Here is a 23,048-nt window from a genome sequence, read left to right as displayed (position 1 = left end):
ATTTCAGCCCACTTTCTCTTCTAGATTTTTGTTAATTTTGAAAATCTCCTTTAGAACTGGGTCGTCATCATCATCAGGCTGTTATTCTCCGCCATTTTCCTTGCTAGCAGAAGCTGCAGGTATAAACAATGTTTTCGTTAAGTGTCTGCTTTTGTGCGTTTCTAAGTCGTTTTCCATGTAACCGATATCTTGGACAATTAGTTAATTAACAAAATGAGTAACTAGGCGTTGAATATTTACAATCTGTTAAAATCGGGTTGGAGCTACACAGCCTCGTTAGTTTACTGCCACTCCTCTCCTCTCCACATCGTCACCGGAACTCCTGTATGACTTTACTTTTATAAAGGCTAAAAACGGTTACAGACGCACAAATATAATAACCCCAAGACATGCTAACCTCTCAGCATTATAACAGGGGAGGGTAGCATTTTTTGGGGGAGGGGGATGATATTTGTGTATCTGTAACTTTCTCACTCATCAGTATTAACGATTCATTCAGGACTATCCATAATGATGGTGGCATAGACATGAATTACAGAAGTGTTTAGAAACCTATTCTTATTTACAATAAAAGTGACTCCAAAATGACACTACACTATTACGAAAATAATCCGAAACACAAGCAAAACAGACAGCAAATGGATCTAACAAGTTTGTAGAGCCACAAGCTTGATGGAGTCATTGCATGCTAGAAATATGGGACCAAATACTAAACTTTTGACTACTTTAATACACAGAGTACCAGTCACAAGTTTGGACACACCTACAGAACTCATTACAGGATTTCTTTATTTTGACTATTTTATACATTGTAGAATAATAGTGAAGACATCAAAGCTATGAAATAACATATATGGAATCATGTATTAACCAAAACCGTGTTAAACAAATCAAAATGTATTTGAGATTATTCAAAGTAGAAATCCTTTGTCTTGATGAAAGCTTTATCTCCTGTCATTCTCTCAACCAGCTTGATGAGGTAGTCACTTGGAATGCATTTCAATTAACAGGTGTGCCTTGTTAGTTTGGTTCAAATGCATTAAGAAGGAAAGAAATTCCACAATCATTTGTGTTGTGACAAGGAAGGGTTGGTGTACAGAAGATAGCCCTATTTGGTAGGAGACAAAATCCATATTATGACAAGAACAGCTCAAATAAGCAAAGAGAAATGACAGTCCATTATTTTAGACATGATGGTCAGTCAATGTGGAAAATGTCAAGAACTTGGAAAGTTTCTTCAAGTACAGACGCAAAAACCATCAAGCGCTATGAAGAAACTGGTTCTCACGAGGACCGCCACAGGAATGGAAGACCCAGAGTTACCTCTGCTGCAGAGGATACGTTCATTAGAGTTACCAGCCTCAGAAATTGCAACGCAAATGAATGCTTCAGAGTTCAAGTAACAGACACATCTCAACATTAACTGTTCAGAGGAGACTGGTTTTTGCTTAATAATGGCGCAGAAGGATATGGTCGCCGTTTTACGCTCCCGTAACTAATTGTGCTAATGTGTATTTTTTTTTAGTTGCGTTATTTGTAACTCATTTTGTACATAATGTTTTTGTCACCGTGATTTTTATGACCGAAAAGATTTTCTTGATATCAGGGCAGCGATTACTCACCCCGTATTGGAGGAATTCTTCTTCAACGAGTCGGACGGAGCCAGACACTTGACAAGGCCCTCATCCCCGTCATTCGTAGGCGGAAAAGACGGCGAAATGGTGGACGACGGTCCGGGTGCCTTGTAAGGATCCGTCGCGGAGAGGGTAATCTACCTTCGGTCCTATTAGCCAACTTACAATTAATCGATGATTAAATAGACGAACTACAAGCACATAAATCCTACCAATCCTATCTTATGTTTCACAGAGTCGTGGCTGAACGACGACATGATTAACATACAGCTGACAGGTTTTACGCTTTTTCGGCAGGATAGAACAGCGGCCTCTTGTAATACATGGAGGTCTATGTATATTTGTAAACAACAACTGGTGCATGAAATCAAAGGATGTCTTAAGGTTTTGCTCACCTGAGGTAGAGTATCTCATAATAACCTGTAGACCACACTATTTACCAAGAGAGTTTACATCTATATTTTTCATAGCTGTCTATATACCACAGCAGACCAATGCTGGCACTAAGACTGCACTCAATGAGCTGTATACGGCCATAAGCAAACAGGAAAACGCTAATCCAGAGGCGGCGTTCTTAGCGGACGGGGACTTTAATGCAGGAAAACTCGAAGAATTTAGGTAAAACTGATATCAGCATTTTAAATGTGCATCCAGAGGGGAATAAAACTCTAGACCACCTTTACTCCACACATAGAGATGTGTACAAAGCTCTCCCTCGCCCTCCATTTGGCAAATCTGATCATAATTATATTCTCCTGATTCCTGCTTACAAGCAAAAGCAGGAAGCACTAGTGACTTGGTCAATAAGAAAGTCGTCAGATGAAGCCGATGCGAAGCTACAGGACTATTTTGCTAGTACTGACTGAAAAATGTTCCGGGCTCAACACTGCCCTTTCCCACCTGGACAAAAGGAACACCTATGTGAGAATGCTATTCATTGACTACAGGCTCAGCGTTCAACACCATAGTGCCCTCAAAGCTCATCACTAAGCTAAGGACCCTGGGACTGAACACCTCCCTCTGCAACTGGATCCTGGACTTCCTGACAGGCCGCCCCCAGGTGGTAAGGGTAGGTAACAACACATCCGCCACGCTGATCCTCAACACGGGGGCCCCTCAGGGGTGCGTTCTCAGTCCCATCCTGTACTCCCTGTTCACTCATGACTGCATGGCCAGGCACGACTCCAACACCAAGTTTGCCAATGAAAGTGGTAGGCCTAATCACCGACAACAATGACACAGCCTATGGGGAGGAGGTCAGAGACCTGGTCGTGTGGTGCCAGGACAACAACCTCTCCCTCAACGTGATCAAGACAAAGGAGATGATTGTTGACTACAGGACAAGGAGGACCGAGCACGCCCCCATTCTCATCAGGCTGTAGTGGAAAAGATTGAGAGCTTCAAGTTCCTTGGTGTCTACATCACCAACAAACTATCATGTTCCAAACACACCAAAACAACACCAAGGCCGTCGTGAAGAGGGAACGATGAAGGCTATTCCCCCTCAGAAGACTGAAAAGGTTTGGCATGGGTCCTCAGATCCACAAAAGGTTCTACAGCTGCACCATCGAGAGCATCCTGACTGGTTGCATCACTGCCTGGTATGGCAACTGCTTGTCCTCCGACCGCAAGGCATTAGAGGCCAGTACATCACTGGGGCCAAGCTTCCTGCCATGCAGAACCTCTATCAGGCTGTATCAGAGGAAGGCCCTAAAGATTGTCAAAGACTCCAGCCACCCTGGTCATAGACTGTTCTCTCTGCTACCGCACGGCAAGTGGTACCGGAGCAACAAGTCGAGGTCCAAAAGGCTTCTAAACAGCTTCTACCCACAAGCCATCAGACTCCTGAACAGCTAATCAAAGGGCTACCCAGACCCCTCTATTACGCTGGTGCTACTCTCTGTTTATCATCTATGCATAGTCACTTTAACTCTACCTACATGTACATATTAACTCCACTAACCGATGCCCCCGCACATTGACTCTGTACCGGTATCCCGTGTATATAGCCTCACTTTTTATTTTACTGCTGCTGTTTAATTATTTGTTACTTTTTATTTTCAAATGTTTTCTTATCTATTTTTTTACTTAATTTAAAAAATAAATAAATCTTAACTTCTAAGAGCAATGTTGGTTAAGGGCTTGTAAGCATTTCACTGTAAGGTCTACACTTGTGACAAATACAATTTGATTTGACTGCGTGAATTAGACCTTCATTTAAAAAATATATATATATTATTTTATTTCACCTTTATTTAACCGGGTAGGCCAGTTGAGAACAAGTTCCCATTTACAACTTCGACCTGAGCAAGATAAAGCAAAGCAGTGCGACCAAAAACAAGAGTACAGAGTTACACAGGATCGGTAGGATGGTCAGTTTTACGAGGGTATGTTTGGCAACATGAGTGAAAGAAGCTTTGTTGCGAAATAGGAAACCGATTTTAATTTTGGATTGGAGATGCTTAACGTGAGTCTGGAATGAGAGTTTACAGTCTAACCAGACGCCTAAGTCAGAACCGTCCAGAGTAGTGATGTTGGGCGGGAGGGTGCGGGCCTTCTAAAGCAAGGATTCAGACACGGCTAGGACATCCAGGTTGGCGGAGTGTGCTAAAGCAGTGAATAAAGCAAACTTAGGGAGGAGGCTTCTAATGTTAACATCTCTGAGATCGTTCAGGACGTGAGCATCCCACCTCGCCAACAGCCAGTGAAATTGCAGGGCGCCAAATTCAAACAGAAATCTTATAATTTAAAATTCCTCAAGCATACAAGTATTATCCACCATTTTAAAGACAAACTTCTTGTTAATCCAGCCACAGTGTCCGATTTCAAAAAGACTTTACCGTGAAAGCACACCATGCGATTATGTTTGGTCAGCGCTTAGCCACAGAGAACCATAGAGCCATTTTTCAACCAAGGAGAGGTGTCACAAGTCAGAAATAGCGTTAAAATTAATCACCTTTGATCTTCATCTGATGGCACTCCCAGGTCTCCATGTTAGACAATAAATGTTATTTTTGTTCGATAAAGTTCATCTTTATGTCCAATTACCTCCTGTTTGTTTGACGTTTTAGTCCAGTAAATACAAATGCACAAAGAGCGCTCACAAAGTCCAGACAAAGTCAAAATTCCATTAAAGTTCGTAGAAACATGTCAAACGATGTATACAATCCATATTTAGGATGTTTTTATCATAAGTCTTCAATAACATTCCAACCGGACAATTCCATTGTCATTAGAAAGGAAAGAGAACGACTGTCGCGCGAGACTAAACTAAAGGCTTTTAGCCTGACCACTTGTTGAAACGGCTCTTATTCGAACCCCTTTCACAATACAAGCCTGAAACAACTTCTAAAGACTGTTGACATCTACTGGAAGCTGTAAGAAGTGCAATCTGACCCCATAGACACAGGATATTGGATAGGCAATCACTTAAACTACAAACCTCAGATTTCCCAGTTCCAGGTTGGATTTTTCTCAGGTTTTTGCCTGCCATATGAGTTCTGTTATACTCACAGATATTATTTTCACAGTTTGGGAAACTTTAGTGTTCTATCCAAATCTACCAAGAATATGCATATCCTAGCTTCTGGGCCTGAGTAACAGGCAATTTACTCTGGGCATGCTTTTCATCCAAACTTCCCAATGCTGCCCCCTATCCCAATGAAGTTAACATGCATGAAACCCAAGACTTTTACCATTACAGTGGGACTGTCATTTGTTTTTCAACAGGACAATGACCCAACACACCTCAAGGCTTTTTAAGGGCTATTTGACCAAGGAGGGTGATGGAGTGCTGCATCAGATGACCTGGCCTCCACAATCACCCGACCTCAACCCAATTGATATTGTTTGGGATGAGTTGGACTGCAGAGTGAAGGAAAAACAGACAACAAGTGCTCAGCATATGTGGGAACTCCTTCAAGACCGTTGGAAAAGCATTCCAGGTGAAGCTGGTTGAGAGAATGCCAAGAGTGTGCAAAGCTGTCATCAAGGCAAAGGGTGGCTACTTTGAATAATCTCAAATCTAAAATATATTGTGATTTCTTTAACCCTTTTTTGGGTTACTACATGATTCCATATGTGTTATTTCATAGTTTTGATGTCTTCACTATTATTGCACAATGTATAACATACAAAAAAATAAGAAAAATCCTTGAATGAGTAGGTGTGTCCAAACTCTTGACTGGTACTGTAAGTATTCAGACCCTTTGCTATAAGACTCAAAATTGAGCTCCGGTGCATCCTGTTTCCGTTGATCATCCTTGATGTTTCTGCAACTTGATTGGTGTCCACCTGTGGTAAATTCAATTGATTGGATATGATACACACCTGTCTATAAAATGTTCCACCGTTGACAGTGCATGTCAGAGAATAAAACAAGCCATGTTGTGAAGGAATTGTCTGTAGAGCTCTGTGACAGGATCTGGGGAAGGGTACCAACATATTTCTGCTGCATTGAAGGTCCCCAAGAACACAGTGGCCTCCATAATTCTTAAATGGAAGAAGTTTGGAACCACCAAGACTCTTCCTAGAGCTGGCTGGCTGCCCGGCTAAACCGATCAATCGGGGGAGAAGGTCCTTGGTCAGGGAGGTGACCAAGAACCCAATGGTCACTCTGACAGAGCTCCAGAGTGCCTCTGTGGAGATGGGAGAAACTTCCATCAGGACAACCATATCTGCAGCACGCCACCAATCAGGCCTTTGTGGCAAGACTGAAGCCACTTCTCAGTAAAGGGCACATGACAGCCCACATAGAGTTTGCCAAAAGGCACCTAAAACATTCTCTGGTCGGATGAAAACAAGATTGAACTCTTTGGCCTAAATGCCAAGTGTCACGTCTGGAGGAAACCAGGCACCACTCATCACCTGGCCAATACCATCCCTACTGTGAAGCATGGTGGTGGCAGCATCATGCTATGGGGGTGTTTTTCAGTGGCAGGGACTGAGAGACTATTCAGGATCGAGGTAAAGATGAACGGAGCAATCCGTGATAATCTGCTCCAGAGCGCTTATGACCTCAGTCTGGGGCAAAGTAACTGGACTTCCTGCGCACACAGCCAGGACAACGCAGGTGTGGCTTCAGGACAAGTCTCTGAATGTCCTTGAGTGGCCCAGCGGGGCCCGGACTTGAACCTTATCAAACATCTCTGGAGAGACCTGAAAATGGCTGTGCAGCGACGCTCCCCATCTAACCTGACAGAGCTTGAGCGGATCTACAGAGAAGAATGGGAGAAACACTCCAAAAACAGGTGTGCCAAGCTTGTAGTGTCATGGGGCCCCGAGTGGCACAGTGGTCTAAGGTACTGCCTCTCAGTGTTAGAGGCGTCACTACAGACACCCTGGTTCGAATCCAGGCTCCATCACATCCGGTAGTTAGTGTGAGTTCCATAGGGCAGCGCACAATTGGCCCAGCGTTGTCCGGGATTGGCCGGTGTAGGCTGTCTTTGTAAATAAGAATTTGTACTTAACTGACTTGCCTAGTTAAATAAAACAAATACAAAATACCCAAGAAGACTTGAGGCTGTAATTGCTGCCAAAGGTGCTTCAACAAAGTAAAGGGTCAGAATTCGTATGTAAATGTGATATTTCAGTTTTATAAATCAAATAAAAAATTGCAAACATTTAGAAAAACCTGCTTTTGCTTTGTCATTATGGGGTATTGTGTGTAGATTGATGGGGGGAAACAAAGGCTGTAAGTAAATTTGAGATGTCAATGGGTCTCAATATTTTCTGAATGCACTGTATCTGTTGCGTTCTATCACTGAGTTGTAAAAGCAAGCAGAGCAGAAACTGGCTACTATTTAGATGACAGATGTAACTGGCAAGATATCCTGTTGAACTTAACAGAAAGCAACTAAATTAGGGTTTATTTGCAGTGCTGAGCTAGTATTGTAACTGACATGTAACATTAATGTTTCATCCACTCTCGACTGTGGTGAATGATGTGGAGATCATCCGTTCACCTACTCTGCATCTCACAATGACAGGGTGGTTACAAGCAAAAATCTCAAATTTGGACTCATCAGACCAAAGGACAGAGTTTCACCGGTCTTAAAGTAATGATGGACTGTTGTTTCTCTTTGCTTATTTGAGCTGTTCTTGCTATAATATGGACTTAGCCCTATTTGGTAAAAGACCATCTTCTGTATACCACCCCTACCTTGTCACAACACAACTGATTGGCTCAAACACATTAATAAGAAAATAAATTCCACCAATTCACTTTTAAAGCTGCAAAGCTGTCATCAAGGCAAAGGGTGGCTACTTTGAAAAATTTCAAATGATTCCATATGTGTTATTTTATAGTTGATGTCTTCACTATTATTCTACAATGTAGGAAATATTAAAAATAAAAAAGCTCTGGAATGAGTAGGTGTGTCCAAACTTTGACTGGTACTGTAGTTACAGTACTTCTTATTTAGCAGAAATTAATTTTCCTTCATCTCATATTGTTGGTTGTTAATGACAGTTTTTTTTTCCTTCTCCAGAGCGTGAACACTGGTTACTTGCTTTAGTAATCGCTGGGGGAATGGTTCTCTGCTGGTAATGACATTTGAGAAGCTGTAGCATACATTTGAACTTTTTAAAAGTTTTTATTGTCATCACTATTGTTTAATTTTTTTTATTCTCATCAAAGGCTTGTCTTCTCACGCTGCACATCTGTCTCTCTCAAGTAAGAAAACATGTATTACAATGCTGAATGAATGCTGTGCTGTAAGGTGTTGCTAAAGCTGGGTGGATGCTGTGCTGTAAGGTGTTGCTAAAGCTGGGTGGATGCTGTGCTGTAAGGTGTTGCTAAAGCTGGGTGGATGCTGTGCTGTAAGGTGTTGCTAAAGCTGGGTGGATGCTGTGCTGTAAGGTGTTGCTAAAGCTGGGTGGATGCTGTGCTGTAAGGTGTTGCTAAAGCTGGGTGGATGCTGTACTGTAAGGTGTTGCTAAAGCTGGGTGGATGCTGTGCTGTAAGGTGTTGCTAAAGCTGGGTGGATGCTGTGCTGTAAGGTGTGGCTAAAGCTGGGTGGATGCTGTACTGTAAGGTGTGGCTAAAGTTCTACACATTTGTTGGATGCATTACCTGTTTGTTTTAATTGTGTTTCAGATTATTTTGTGCCCAATAGAAATTAATGGTAAATAATGTACTGTGTCATTTTGGAGTCACTTTTATGATAAATAAGAGTATAATTTTTTCTAAACACTTCTACTTTAATGTGGATGCTACCAGTCACAAGCTTGATGTAGTCATTGCATGCTACGAATATGGGACCAAATACATACCTTTATACTGCTTAAATACACAAGTGAATTTGTCCCAATATTTTTTTCTCCCCTAAAATGGGGGACTATGTACAAACAGTCTGTAAAGGGGAATGGAAACACTATGATATAGAACGCCGGCTAACTGTAAGTGTACATCGCCATATTGGCATTGTTGCGTCACTGGCAGGAGAGAGCATTTTGGAACACCACAAAATGGCTGAATTTACAGAGTCGCTCCAAGTCTGAGAATGAGTTTATTACAGATAATGAAATAATTGTTAGTTAGGGAGCCAATAAACCTACTGAAGCCGTTCATTTTTTTATCGTTGCCCCAGATCAGAGTTCGTTCTCGTAACAGTCACAACACAGATATGCCGCATGAAACACCTCAGCTAGAGGGTTGGCATAGGTAAACACAAAATGGTGTGAGTGGGGATACTGCCAGGTAATGGCTAGAGTATGAGTGTGTGTGTTGGAGAGAGATGGTAGCGATACAGTGCAAGATCCCAGTGGATGGTGGCTGTATTACATCCAGTCAGAGGTTCCTGTCAGTCTGTTTTGCGATGTATTTATTGTGTTACTAATCCTTATGAAGGACTTCCTGGCAGAAGAGGTTACACGACCAGTCAGCAGACGATATGCCAGTTAAATAATTGGTGAAAATGTTATTGTTTGGACTAGTAACCGAAAGATTGCTAGATTGAATCCCCGAGCTGACAATGTACACATCTGTCGTCCTGTCCCTGAACAAGGCAGTTAACCCACTGTTCCTAGGCCCTATGAATGTATTTATAATGAGCACGCCCCATTGTTTAAAATGAGATTTCATTAATCATGATGCTGTCTGCGATTCCAACTCTGGTCGTCTAAACGTAAATGTGTTGCCAAACAGCGCTGACGATAAACATCTTTATATGAGATATATTATGTACAAACATATAAACATCTTTCATATCATGATATATGATATCTTCCATATAAAGATGTTTATATGCTTGTACATATATAAGGTGTAAGCATATAAACATCTTTATATGAAAGATATCATATATATATATATATATATATATATATATATATATATTATGTACAAGCATATAAAGATGTTTATGTTTGTACATAATATATCTCATATAAAGATGTTTATCGTCAGCGCTGTTTGGCAACACATTTACGTTTAGACGACCAGAGTTGGAATCGCAGACAGCATCATGATTAATGAAATCTCATTTTAAACAATGGGGCGTGCTCATTATAAATACATTGTGATTTAGTTTCGGTATCAGACACATTTTTCTTATGATTTTTTGTTGTTGTTGCAAAGCATACAGGCTGACAGCTTATCGCCAGTTCACCCTATCCGCACAAGGGAGAATTGGACGAGGTGTACGGCGTCTCATCCCTGAGTGTGCCGTTTCTTCCATAAAGCGCGGATAGCCAGAAGCAAAGGCACTGAATAAAAATAATTTAGTAAATCTAGCCTAAGACATAGATCAAATGCCTGGGTTGTATGTACAAAAATAGTGTTCGTTAGCTTGTCCACTATTACAACAGGTTCAAGTGTAACCAGAAACTTGCTTCTTAGTTAACTACTTTCGGTGCGCACTAATCCCATGTCCCTGTCGCTAGAGTAGTGATTTCAACTTGCTTTGGCTGCCATCTATTGGAAAGGAATGGTACACACACGGGCAACTAGTTGGCAGAGTCAAAGTAGACTTTAATAATATGCCATTTAGCAGACACCTTTATCCAAGGAGAAGTGGATACATGGTAGTGGAAACAGATCACAATTTTGCAAACAGGATTACAATGTTTATATCATGGATGGTCAGTCCTTGCATCTATATCTCTGTCTATGAATTTGAGAGGGGTTACATTTCTCCAGTCCCATCCCTCAGCTTTTTACCGAAAGAGGAGCAGGGAGACACTTTGTTATTGTTTCTACTGCTGATTGTCACTTTAAGTTAAGATGCAGATTAAATACACACCAAAATATGTTACAGATACTATAAGCATTTCCATCATTCGGAAAGTTAGTGAATACACAGCATCCAGCACAGCAAACAATCAATCAATCGTATTTTACAAAAGCCCTTTTTACATCACAATAATAACCACAGTGGTTATAGAGGATGCAACAGTTCACACATCAGGAGAAAATGTCAGTTGTCTCTTCATAGCTGAGCATTAATAGGTTGAGAGAGTCTGAACAGCAGAACCGGGACAAGTTAGGACATCCAGTGAAACAGCAGAACCGGGACAAGGTAGGACATCCATTGAAACAGCAGAACCGGGACAAGGTAGGACATCCATTGAAACAGCAGAACCGGGACAAGGTAGGACATCCATTGAAACAGCAGAACCGGGACAAGGTAGGACATCCATTGAAACAGCAGACCCGGGACAAGGTAGGACATCCATTGAAACAGCAGAACCGGGACAAGGTAGGACATCCATTGAAACAGCAGAACCGTGACAAGGTAGGACATCCATTGAAACAGGTTAAAAAAACAATGGAAAAACCATTCCTCTCCAATTCCCTTTATGGGAGGGTGAATCTTTGAATTCGCTGTTGAATGACCTGCTCCTTCTCCATTTTCGGGAACACCAGCCCGCTCCCCCAAAGGGATCAATAGTATATCTTGACCCGCACTGTGATTGTGATTCTGAGCTCTCAGGTTCATACAGCGAGTTCTGGTCTACACTGATCTCACTCTCCGTCAGCTCCATCTGTGGCATATAGGGGCAGGACTCAGTTGTATACTGATGGTCGTGAGGGCAATGTATCTGGGCCCTGAGCTCTTTAGTGATGATCCAAGTGGACCTCTTCTCCACTGCAGCACAGGAACACTCTGGCTCCTAGGGGTCAGTTTGGCATGCTGTACTAACCGTTCTTTCCTGTTGGTAGAACACGATTAAGGCATCGATTTAGGTTATAGTTATATTCAATAATCACCACATATACTTGAAATAAAAAATAGCCTTAGAAATAACACGTATTTTCATGCATCACCTGCCTCTTGCACAGTCTCCTCCAGGATGAAAACATTTTCCGAGATGGAGATGTCGTCCTGAAAACAAACAGACGTTTTCTTAAGACAACTGAACCCAAAAATATCAGTTGTCATAAACATGCTACCTGTTGTATGCTTTGTATATACACACACACACACACACACACACACAGCAAATACAGGGTCATTTATTTTTCAGCAAACATCTGTCAACTTCAGTCTAACTAAACGAGGAGGAGTTAACAAAACAATACAAAAAAAAATCTGTAAACTAATGTTACCTAATAACAAGGGTACACGGATAAATTGTGTTGCAGTTTTAGTTGCAGTTAGCAACGTTATTTGCTGGGGGGTGTTACACAAAACACTTCAGACGCAATTAGCTAGTTACCTTCAACTAGAGTTGCAACAAAGTTGTCCAGTGTCTAACGCTAGCCTAGTCAACAACAGTCATGACTGGTTAGCGTTACCTCAGGCTCCATTGCATTGACTCGCATCTCCACCTCCTTTCAGTCACTTTTGCTTGACTCCAAAGTCAACGATGTTGATGATGGTCGGTCAGTAACCCCTACACCATAAACCTCAATGTCAAGGATTGTAATTGTAATTACCCTCCGTTCAAAGATGAATGGAGCAAAGTACAGAGAGATCCTTAATGGAAACCTGATCCAGAGCGCTCAGGACCTCAGACTGGTTTGAAGGTTTACCTTCCAACAGAACAACGACCCTAAGCACACAGCCAAGACAAAGCAGGAGTGGCTTTGGGACAAGTCTCAATGTCTTTGAGTGGCCCAGCCAGAGCCCGGATTTGAACCCAATTGAACATCTCTGGATAGATCTGAAAATAGCTGTGCAGCAACGCTCTCCATCCAACCTGACAGAGCTTGAGAGGATCTGCAGAGACGAATGGGAGAAGTCCAGAACCCTGGTGTTGCAAGTGCCATGCTCTACTAACTGAACCACTTTCTCTCTCTCTCTCCTTTCTCTGCTGCCTGTCTTTCAGTGAGGGTCTCAGTGAGTATGTGGAGGGGTTAACATGGCGCCAGGTGGATCACCAGGTTGTGCTGAATCACAGGTGAGTGAGTACGTGTGGATACTGACTGTACACACCTGTTGAACCTGCACCGTACTGCACTGTACTATTAATAACATTTCATTACTTCATCAACCAACCATAGCCTGGTCTGTGATTTGTTTGTGCAATCGTGCCACTCCTTTTCATCCCAAACATGACAAGAAGTGGCATGATGACACAAACAGACTGGTACCCCAAACAAGTCTTAGCCTTCAACATTTTTATTATTATATCAGTGCCAGTCTGTTTCTGCAAAAAGTAAACGTGCTCTCCGTGTTTTTCAGATTACAGAGCAATCAAGCCATGCTTATGGAACCAGTGTAAGTGGCAGCACATGCAGAATACAGCATTACAATAGAGCTGTATTCTATTGTTTGAATTCTATATTATATTATAAACTGGGTGCTTCGAGCCCTGAATTTGCAAACGGACTATAACCAGAATAGAAAGAGGAGTGGGAGGCCCCAGTCCACAACTGAGAAAGAGAACAAGTACATTAGAGCGTCTAGTTTGAGAAACAGACACCTCACAAGTCCTCAACTGGCAGCTTCATTAAATAGAAAGCCAGTTTTATTGCTTCTTGAATTACCACAACAGTTTTCAGCTGTGCTAACATAATTGCAAAAGGGTTTTCTAATGATCAATTAGCCTTTTAAAATGATAAACTTGGATTAGCTAACACAACATGTGGAACTCAGGAGTGATGGTTGCTAATAATGGGCCTCTGTATGCCTATGTAGATATTCCATTAAAAATCAGCCGTTTCCAGCTACAATAGTCATTGACAACATTAACAATGTCTACACTGTATTTCTGGTAATTTTGATGTTGTTTTAATGGACAAAAATGTGCTTTTCTTTCAAAAACAATGACATTTCTGGGTGACCCCAAATTTTTGAACTGCAGTGTACATATTCTCATTCACCCCTTTAGATTGGTGTGTATTAGGTAGTAGTTTGGGAATTGTTAGATTACTTGTTAGATATAGCTGCACTGTCGGAACTAGATGCAGAAGCATTTTGTGCTACACTCACATTAACATCTGCTAACCATGTATATGTGACCAATAAACTTTCATTTCATTTCATTGGAGTAAAAAAGTTGCTCATATCAATCAATATATAATTCATGGATGACTCCGGGCCTGGCCAACTTCCCATCATCACTAGAGCTGCCAGTCTGCAAGGAGCTGCCAATCTGCAAGGAGCTGCCAGTCTGCATGGAGCAGCTAGAGCTGCCAGTCTGCAAGGAGCTGCCAGTCTGCATGAAGCAGCCAGAGCTGCCAGTCTGCATGAAGCAGCCAGAGCTGCCAGTCTGCATGAAGCAGCCAGAGCTGCCAGTCTGCCTGGAGCAGCTAGAGCTGCCAGTCTGCAAGGAGCTGCCAGTCTGCATGGAGTAGCCAGAGCCGCCAGTCAGCCAGACTCTTCCAGATCTGCCAGACCCTTCCAGATCTGCCAGACCCTTCCAGATCTGCCAGACTCTTCCAGATCTGCCAGTCAACCAGACTCTTCCCGATCTGCCAGTCAGCCAGACTCTTCCCGATCTGCCAGTCAGCCAGACTCTTCCCGATCTGCCAGTCAGCCAGACTCTTCCCGATCTGCCAGTCAGCCAGACTCTTCCCGATCTGCCAGTCAGCCAGACTCTTCCCGATCTGCCAGTCAGCCAGACTCTTCCCGATCTGCCAGTCAGCCAGACTCTTCCCGATCTGCCAGTCAGCCAGACTCTTCCCGATCTGCCAGTCAGCCAGACTCTTCCCGATCTGCCAGTCAGCCAGACTCTTCCAGATCTGCCAGTCAGCCAGACTCTTCCAGATCTGCCAGTCAGCCATACTCTTCCAGACTCTGCCATACTCTTCCAGATCTGCCAGACTCTTCCAGATCTGCCAGTCAGCCAGACTCTTCCAGATCTGCCAGTCAGCCAGACTCTTCCAGATCCGCCAGTCGGCCAGGATCCGCCAGTCGGCCAGGATCCGCCAGTCGGCCAGGATCCGCCAGATCGGCCAGGATCCGCCAGATCAGCCAGGATCCGCCAGACTCCGCCAGTCAGCCAGGATCCGCCAGACTCCTCCAGATCTGCCAGGATCCGCCAGACTCTTCCAGATCTGCCAGTCAACCAGACACTTCCAGATCTGCCAGTCAGCCAGACTCTTCCAGATCTGCCAGTCAGCCAGACTCTACCAGATCTGCCAGTCAGCCAGACTCTTCCAGATGTGCCAGTCAACCAGACTCTTCCAGATCTGCCAGACTCTTCCAGATCTGCCAGACTCTTCCAGGTCTGCCAGACTCTTCCAGGTCTGCCAGACTCTTCCAGGTCTGCCAGTCAGCCAGACTCTTCCAGGTCTGCCAGTCAGCCAGACTCTTCCAGGTCTGCCAGTCAGCCAGACTCTTCCAGGTCTGCCAGTCAGCCAGACTCTTCCAGGTCTGCCAGACTCTTCCAGGTCTGCCAGTCAGCCAGACTCTTCCAGGTCTGCCAGTCAACCAGACTCTTCCAGGTCTGCCAGTCAGCCAGACTCTTCCAGGTCTGCCAGACTCTTCCAGGTCTGCCAGTCAGCCAGACTCTTCCAGATCTGCCAGTCAACCAGACTCTTCCAGATCTGCCAGTCAACCAGGATCTGCCAGTCAGCCAGGATCCGCCAGATCTGATAGTCAGCCAGTATTCGCCAGTCAACCAGGATCTGCCGGATTCAACTGCCTGGCTGGGCTTCTTCTCGGTACTGGGCTTCTTCTCGGTGCTGGGCTGCCCCTCAGTCCCGAGCTGCCCCTCAGTCCCGAGCTGCCCCTCAGTCCCAAGCTGCTCCTCTGTTATGTAGGTTTCTGGGTGAGGACTATTCGGCCATGGTCGGCGGCGAGGGTGGATCATCCCAGGACGCGAAGGGGAGGAACAATGACATTTATGAAGTGGGGTCCACGTCCGGAGCCGGAACCGCCACCATGGACAGACGCCCACCCGGACCCTCCCTATGGTTTTGAGGTGCGTTCGGGAGTCCGCACCTTAGGGGGGGGTTCTGTCACGCCTTGGTCTTAGTATTTTGTGTTTTAGTTAATTAGTTGGTCAGGCCAGGGTGTGACATGGGTTTATTGTTTGTTGTATTTAGTGGGGTTTTTAGTTATTGGGATTGTAGCTGATTAGGGGTGTGTGTTTCATAGGTTTGGCTGCCTGAGGCGGTTCTCAATCAGAGTCAGGTGATTCTCGTTGTCTCTGATTGGGAACCGTATTTAGGTAGCCTGGGTTTCGCTTTGTATTTTGTGGGTGATTGTTCCTGTCTCTGTGTTAGTTTCACCAGTCAGGCTGTAATAGGTTTCACGTTCCGTTTTGTATTTATTCGTTATTTCATGTATAGTTTCGTTATTTGTTTTCACTAATAAACATGAGTAACAAACACGCTGCATTTCGGTCCGACTCTTTCGACAAACGAAGAACGTCGTTACAACTGTGAGCATCTTTCGGTCAGCTCTGGAGCTGAATTTGGTAGGATGACCTGTCCTAGGTAGATTGCGTGTGGTCTGGAATTTTCTCAATTTATAGATGATCCGTCAGACAGTGGAATGATGTACTTCGAATTGCTTGGAATATGTAAAAAAAAAAACACACAAAAAAACACCACTTTCCAGGGGTGTAGTTACTTTATCACATGCTTGTGTGTGTATATAGTGCATTCAGAAAGTATTCAGACCCCTTCACTTTTTTCATCTCTCCAGAGATGTTTGATCAGGTTCAAGTCCGGGCTCTGGCTGGGCCACTCAAGGACATTCAGACTCACCTGCATTATCTTTCCTATGGGGGCGGCAGGTAGCCTAGTGGTTCGAGTGTTGGGCCAGTAACCGAAAGGTTGCTAGATCGAATCCCAGAGCAGACAAGGTGTCATTCTGTCATTCTGCCCCTGAACAAGGCACTGTTCCTAGTACATACTAATTTGTTCTTAACTGACTTGCCTAGTTAAATAAAGGTAAAATAAAAATGTGCTTAGGGTCGTTGTCCTGTTGGAAGGTGAGCCCCAGTCTGAGGTCCTGAGTGCTCTGGAGCAAGTTTTCATCAATCTTGTTTCTCATGGTCTGAGAGTCCTTTTGTCAAACTCCAAGTGGTTTGACTGAGGAGTGGCTTCCGTCTGGCCACTCTACCATAAAGGCCTGATTGGTGGAGTGCAGCAGAGATGGTTGTCCTTCTGGAAGGTTCTCTCATCTCCACAAAGGAACTCTGGAGCTCTGTCAGAGTGACCATCGGGTTCTTGGTCACCTCCCTAACCAAGGCCCTTCTCCCCCGATTGCTCAGCTTGGCCGGGCGGCCAGCTCTAGGAAGAGTCTTGGCGGTTCCCAACTGCTTCCATTTAAGAATGAGGCCATTGTGTTCTTCGGAACCTTCAATGCTTCGACCTCATGGCTTGGTTTCTGCTCTGACATGCACTGTCAACTGTGGGACCTTATATAGACAGGTGTGTGCCTTTCCAAATCATGTCCAATCAATTGAATTTACCACAGGTGGACTCCAATCAAGTTGTAGAAACATCTCAAGGATGATCAATGGAAACAGGATACACCTGAGCTCAATTTCGAGTGTTATAGTAAAGTGTCTGAATAATTATGTAAATTACATTTCAGTTTTATATTTTTTTATACATTTGCAAAAAAACGTTTTTGCTTTGTCATTATATGGTATTGTGTGTAGATTTCTGAGGAATAAATCATTTGTAGACTGCAAATTGACCGCATGAAGCCCAAGCAGATATCCTATTTGACTAAAACACAATTTCAAACCTTGCTTACATTTGTATACAATCACGTGTCTCTCTATTAAAACCTGTTTGGGCTACGGGGCAGCATTTTCACTTTTGGATGAAAGGCGTGCCCAGAGTAAACTGCCTCCTACTCTTTCCCAGATGGGAATATATGCATATTATTGTTATTACTGGTGGATAGAAAACACTCTGAAGTTTCTAAAACTGTTTAAATTATGTCTGTGAGTATAACAGAACTCATATGCCAGACAAAAACCTGAAGAAATCCATATTAGATATGGATGAGCATGCACTTCCTAGGGCTTCCACAAGATGTCACCGTTTTTAGATTCTGGTTGTATGATTCTACTATAAAGTAGGAGCTCATAATAGCTCTTTGAGTGGGTGGTCTGGCAGAAAGCCTCGTTCTCATTGAGCGTGGTCACGAGAGAGTTCTTGCGTTTCTTCAGACAATAAAATTCTCCGGTTGGAACCTTATTGCTGATTTAATGTTTACAACATCCTAAATATGGATTGCATACATCATTTGACTTGTTTCTACGACCTGTAACGGAACTTTTTGAGTTTGTCTGGAGGAATTGCTCGTGCTTTTTGAGGGTTGAATGCTGGGCTGAACAAGCTAACAACAAGTGTCTAAATGGTGGGCTTTATGGAACGTTATAGAACAAATCAGTCATTTATTGTCGAACTGGGATTCCTGGAACTGCCTTCTGATGAAGATATTCAAAGGTAAGTGAATATTTATAGTGTTTTTTTTTTTGTAGCTTCTGTTGACGCTTTTTCCTAAAGTAAAAAAAAAAAATCTGACACAGCGGTTGCATAGAGGATACGTTTATCTTTAATTCTGTGAATAACACTTGCATCTTTTATCAATGTTTATTGTGAGTATTTCTGCAAAATCACCGGATGTTTTGGAATCAAAACATTAGTGCACGTAATGTGCCAATGTAAACTGAGATGTTTATATATATTTTTTTTTCGCTGTAAAACATTTTAAAAATCAGACACGATGGGTAGATTAACAAGATGTTTTGCTGTATTGAACTTGTTAACTTCTTCGATATAGGGGGTGCTCTTTTAATTTTTGGATAAAAAAACGTTCCCGTTTTAAACAAGATATTTTGTCACGAAAAGATGCTCGACTATGCATATAATTGACAGATTTGGAAAGAAAACACTCTGACGTTTCCAAAACTGCAAAGATATTATCTGTGAGTGCCACAGAACTGATGCTACAGGCGAAACCAAGATGAAATTTCATACAGGAAATGGCCCGGATTTTGAGGGCGCTGTGTTCCAATGTCTCCTTATATGGCTGTGAATGTGCCAAGAATGAGCCTTCCCCAAGGTGTCTGCAGCATCGTGACGTATTTGTAGGCATATCATTGGAAGATTGACCATAAGAGACTACATTTACCAGGTGCCCGCTTGGTGTCCTCCGTCAAAATTATTTCGTAATCTCCAGCTGCGTGCATTTTACCATTTGCTTCAGAGGAGAAAGTCAACTGCCACGAATGATTTATCATCGAATAGATATGTGAAAAACACCTTGAGGATTGATTCTAAACAACGTTTTGCCATGTTTCTGTCGATTATTATGGAGTTAATTTGGAAAAAAGTTTGGCGTTTTGATGACTGAATTTTCGTTTTTTTTTTCTTAGCCAAACGTGATGAACAAAACGGAGCGATTTCTCCTACACAAATAATCTTTTTGGAAAAACTGAACATTTGCTATCTAACTGAGTCTCCTCATTGAAAACATCTGAAGTTCTTCAACGGTGAATGCTTTTCTTGTTTTTGTGAAAATGTTGACTGCTGAATGCTAGGCTTAATTCTATGCTACCTATCAATACTCTTACACAAATGCTTGTGTAGCTATGGTTGAAAAGCAGATTTTGAAAATCTGAGATGACACTGTTGAATAGATTTCATTTCATTTGTGATTTTCATGAATAGTTAACGTTGCGTTATGCTAATGAGCTTGAGGCTATGATTACGCTCCCGGATATGGGATTGCTCGATGCAAGAAGTTAATGTGTGAAAGTTAAATATTTCAAAATAATATTTTTTTGTCAGCTGAATGGGAGGGGGTGTTCCCTTTAGGGAACTCCTTGTGCCCCCTAGCCCCAACAGGTTTAAAGCATGGGAATACCTGGGATCAGATTTCTTAAATTAAAATCACTTCGAGCTGATTACCAGCTTTTTATTATTATTATTCTTTTTTTTACTGTATTTTATGTCCAACAATGCAAGTAAAATATAATTTATTTATTTTTGTCAGAACCTGCGGGCCAAATTCGGCCCATGGGCCACGAGTTGGGGCACCCTGTTCTAAGGTGCAGTGTTTAGTAACTGGGTGGTAGCTGGCTAGTGACAGTGACTTTGTTCAGGGTAGGGTACTGGATGGATGCCGACCTAGTGATGGCTATTTAACAGTCTGATGGCCTTGCCAGTCTCTCGGTCCCAGCTTTGATGCATCTGTACTGACCTCGCCTTCTGGATGATAGCGGGGTGAACAGGCCGTGGCTGTTGATAATGAGACATCCGTTCCTGGTCAAGAATGTGTTATTATCTGAAGCTGGGAAACTGGTAATTTGTTTTTGTCCATACAATCTAACTGAGCAGCTCAACCAGTCTCCACCTAAACATCAAGCATGAGATTTTTCTACCTCCAAAAGCTCCAAACAAACTTCAGATTTGCATTCAATAACCTGCTGGTAATGGTAACTCTTGAACTGTTCAATCGTTCCATCTATCTATACCTTTCCAATATAACCATTTAAAATGCTCCTTGGCCATTTAAGCTATAAGACCAACTTTAAAATATCCAGGCTATCCTAACCTTTAAATATTATAAACGATGTACATTTTCATAAATTATCATGTCATTTCATGGATTCAATGCTAAACATAAGAACACAGTGGTAGACATTTTGAATGCTACTGCTTCCATTTCAACATTTTCAAAACTATATAATTATAACTATTTAAATGTGTGTAAATTAGCATATAAACCCACCATCAATAATTGTCACTCTTAAACTGGGAAGCTGGACACCAAACCAATTTTCACATGTTCAGGCTATAATTTCTTATCAACCAACCAATCAATCAATTAATGTTTTCATAAATCCTCTTAAGGAGCGTGTGAATTTTTCAGCTTTTTGTTAAAAATCACGCAAAATTTCAATGTCAAGCTAGTCATTTCCTACTTTTTCAACTAACATTTCTACTGCAGTCACTACCACTACTATAACTTATTGCAAATCCATAAATACTTTAAAACAAGGAAGTAAGCACACAGTTTCTTCAGGAAATGTAATATTCTAGTTTATTATTATTATTATTACTACTATTCAGGAGGACTGACGTGCTGACTGTAACCCCATGGCTGGCGCCTATAGTCTGGGAGGGGACCTTCGACCCCCTGGTCATAGACGAGGCCTTCAGGTCCCACAACCTCACCATTGCTACCACTGTGTTTGCTGTAGGGAAGTAAGTCACAGATTCCACGTGTAGAAACCTGTTGCCAAGGTAATGTTTACATCACTTTCTATGTGTGTATGTATCACCTACAAGAAATGTCAAGACTGCTGCCACTATCACAAGCATGCACCTATCCACAAGTGTTCAACATGCACCTCTCCACAAGTGTTCAACATGCACCTCTCCACAAGTGTTCAACATGCACCTCTCCACAAGTGTTCAACATGCACCTCTCCACAAGTGTTCAACATGCACCTCTCCACAAGTGTTCAACATGCACCTATCCACAAGTGTTCAACATGCACCTATCCACAAGTGTTCAACATGCACCTATCCACAAGTGTTCAACATGCACCTATCCACATGCGTTCAACATGCACCTATCCACATGCGTTCAACATGCACCTATCCACATGCGTTCAACATGCACCTCTCCACATGCGTTCAACATGCACCTCTCCACATGCATTCAACATGCACCTCTCCACATGCATTCACCTCATGTGTTAATATCTTTGGTTGATGTTATCTACATCATGCAGTGCACTGCTTTTGACCTGAGTCAAATGTAGAGAAAATGTTAATGTTTGGGACACACACTACAACTCAACATGGAATTCATATTTCCGAATAAGGCCATCTCATGTCACAAGAATGCAGTCTGTCTCCAGCTGTGTTTTTTACATACACATTTCCCCCCGCAGGCACGCTTGCTTGTCCTACCTGAACGTTTCACATTATTAATTATTTACAACCTTGTTTTCTCCATGTCTATTTTTTTTATCCATCATTGAAGATATAGTAATTTTAGTTCTGTCATTTCACATAGATGTACAGTACCAGTCAAAAGTTAGGACAGACTTACTCATTCAAGGGTTTTTCTTTATTTGTACTATTTTCTACATTGTAGAATAATAGTGATGACATCAAAACTATGAAATAACACATGTGGAATCATGTAGTAAAAACAAAAGGGTTAAATAAATCCAAATATATATTTAATATTTGACATTCTTCAAAGTAGCCACCCTTTGCCTCGATGACCGTTTCATGAGGAATACTTTTCCAACAGTCTTGAAGGAGTTCCGACATATGCTGAGCACTTGTTGGCTGCTTTTCCTTCACTCTGCGGTCCAACTCATCCCAAACCATCTGATTTTGGGTTGAGGTTGGGTGATTGGAGGCCAGGTCATCTGATGCAGCACTCCATCACTCTCCTTCTCAATCAAATTGCCCTTACACAGCCTGGAAGTGTGTTGGGTCATTGTCCTGTTGAAAAACAAATGACAGTCCCAGTAAGTGCTAACCAGATGGGATTGCGTATCGTTGCGGAATGCTGTGGTAGCCATGCTGGTTAAGTGTGCCTTGAATTCTAAATAAATCCCTGACAGTGTCACCAACAAGCACCCCCACACCATCACTCCTCCTCCTCCACGCTTCACATTGGGAACCACACATGCAGAGATCATTCGTTCACCTACTCTGCATCTCACGAAGACACTGCGGTTGGAACCTAAAGCCTAAAGTTTGGACTCATTAGATCAAAGGACAGATTTCCACTGGTCTAATGTCCACTGCTCGTGTTTCTTGGCTCAAGCTAGTCTCTTCCTCTTAATGGTCCTTTAGTAGTGGTTTCCTTGCAGCAATTCAAACAATGAAGACCTGATTTTTATTTTACCTTTATTTAACCAGGCAAGTCAGTTAAGAACAAATTCTTATTTTCAATGACGGAACAGTGGGTTAGCTGCCTGTTCAGGGGCAGAACGACAGATTTGTACCTTGTCAGCTCGGGGGTTTGAACTTGCAACCTTCCGGTTACTAGTCCAACGCTCTAACCACTAGGCTACCCTGCC

General features: G+C 42.6%; 1 protein-coding gene across 5 annotated transcripts in view; it reads left to right on the top strand.

The window, feature by feature from the left end:
• LOC135544055 (globoside alpha-1,3-N-acetylgalactosaminyltransferase 1-like) overlaps nucleotides 1-23,048 on the top strand; it is a 44,502-nt gene that overhangs the window by 4,888 nt on the left and 16,566 nt on the right. For 2 of the 5 annotated variants that reach the window (XM_064971420.1, XM_064971419.1), the window contains exons 2-6: nucleotides 8,123-8,177; nucleotides 8,272-8,307; nucleotides 12,906-12,977; nucleotides 13,262-13,297; nucleotides 21,070-21,204. In XM_064971420.1, coding sequence (XP_064827492.1) covers nucleotides 8,164-8,177; nucleotides 8,272-8,307; nucleotides 12,906-12,977; nucleotides 13,262-13,297; nucleotides 21,070-21,204 — 293 coding nt within the window. In that variant the 5' untranslated portion in view covers nucleotides 8,123-8,163. Of the gene's footprint in view, nucleotides 1-5,363; nucleotides 5,579-8,122; nucleotides 8,178-8,271; nucleotides 8,308-12,905; nucleotides 12,978-13,261; nucleotides 13,298-21,069; nucleotides 21,205-23,048 lie in introns of all 5 variants that reach the window. The other 3 variants (XM_064971417.1, XM_064971418.1, XM_064971421.1) reach the window with 3 other exon arrangements.

Source organism: Oncorhynchus masou, chromosome 8 (genome assembly GCF_036934945.1).
Source record: "Oncorhynchus masou masou isolate Uvic2021 chromosome 8, UVic_Omas_1.1, whole genome shotgun sequence".
NCBI classification, from domain to species: domain Eukaryota; kingdom Metazoa; phylum Chordata; class Actinopteri; order Salmoniformes; family Salmonidae; genus Oncorhynchus; species Oncorhynchus masou.
Note: the sequence above shows the minus strand (reverse complement) of the source record. Positions and strands in the feature narration are given on the sequence as shown.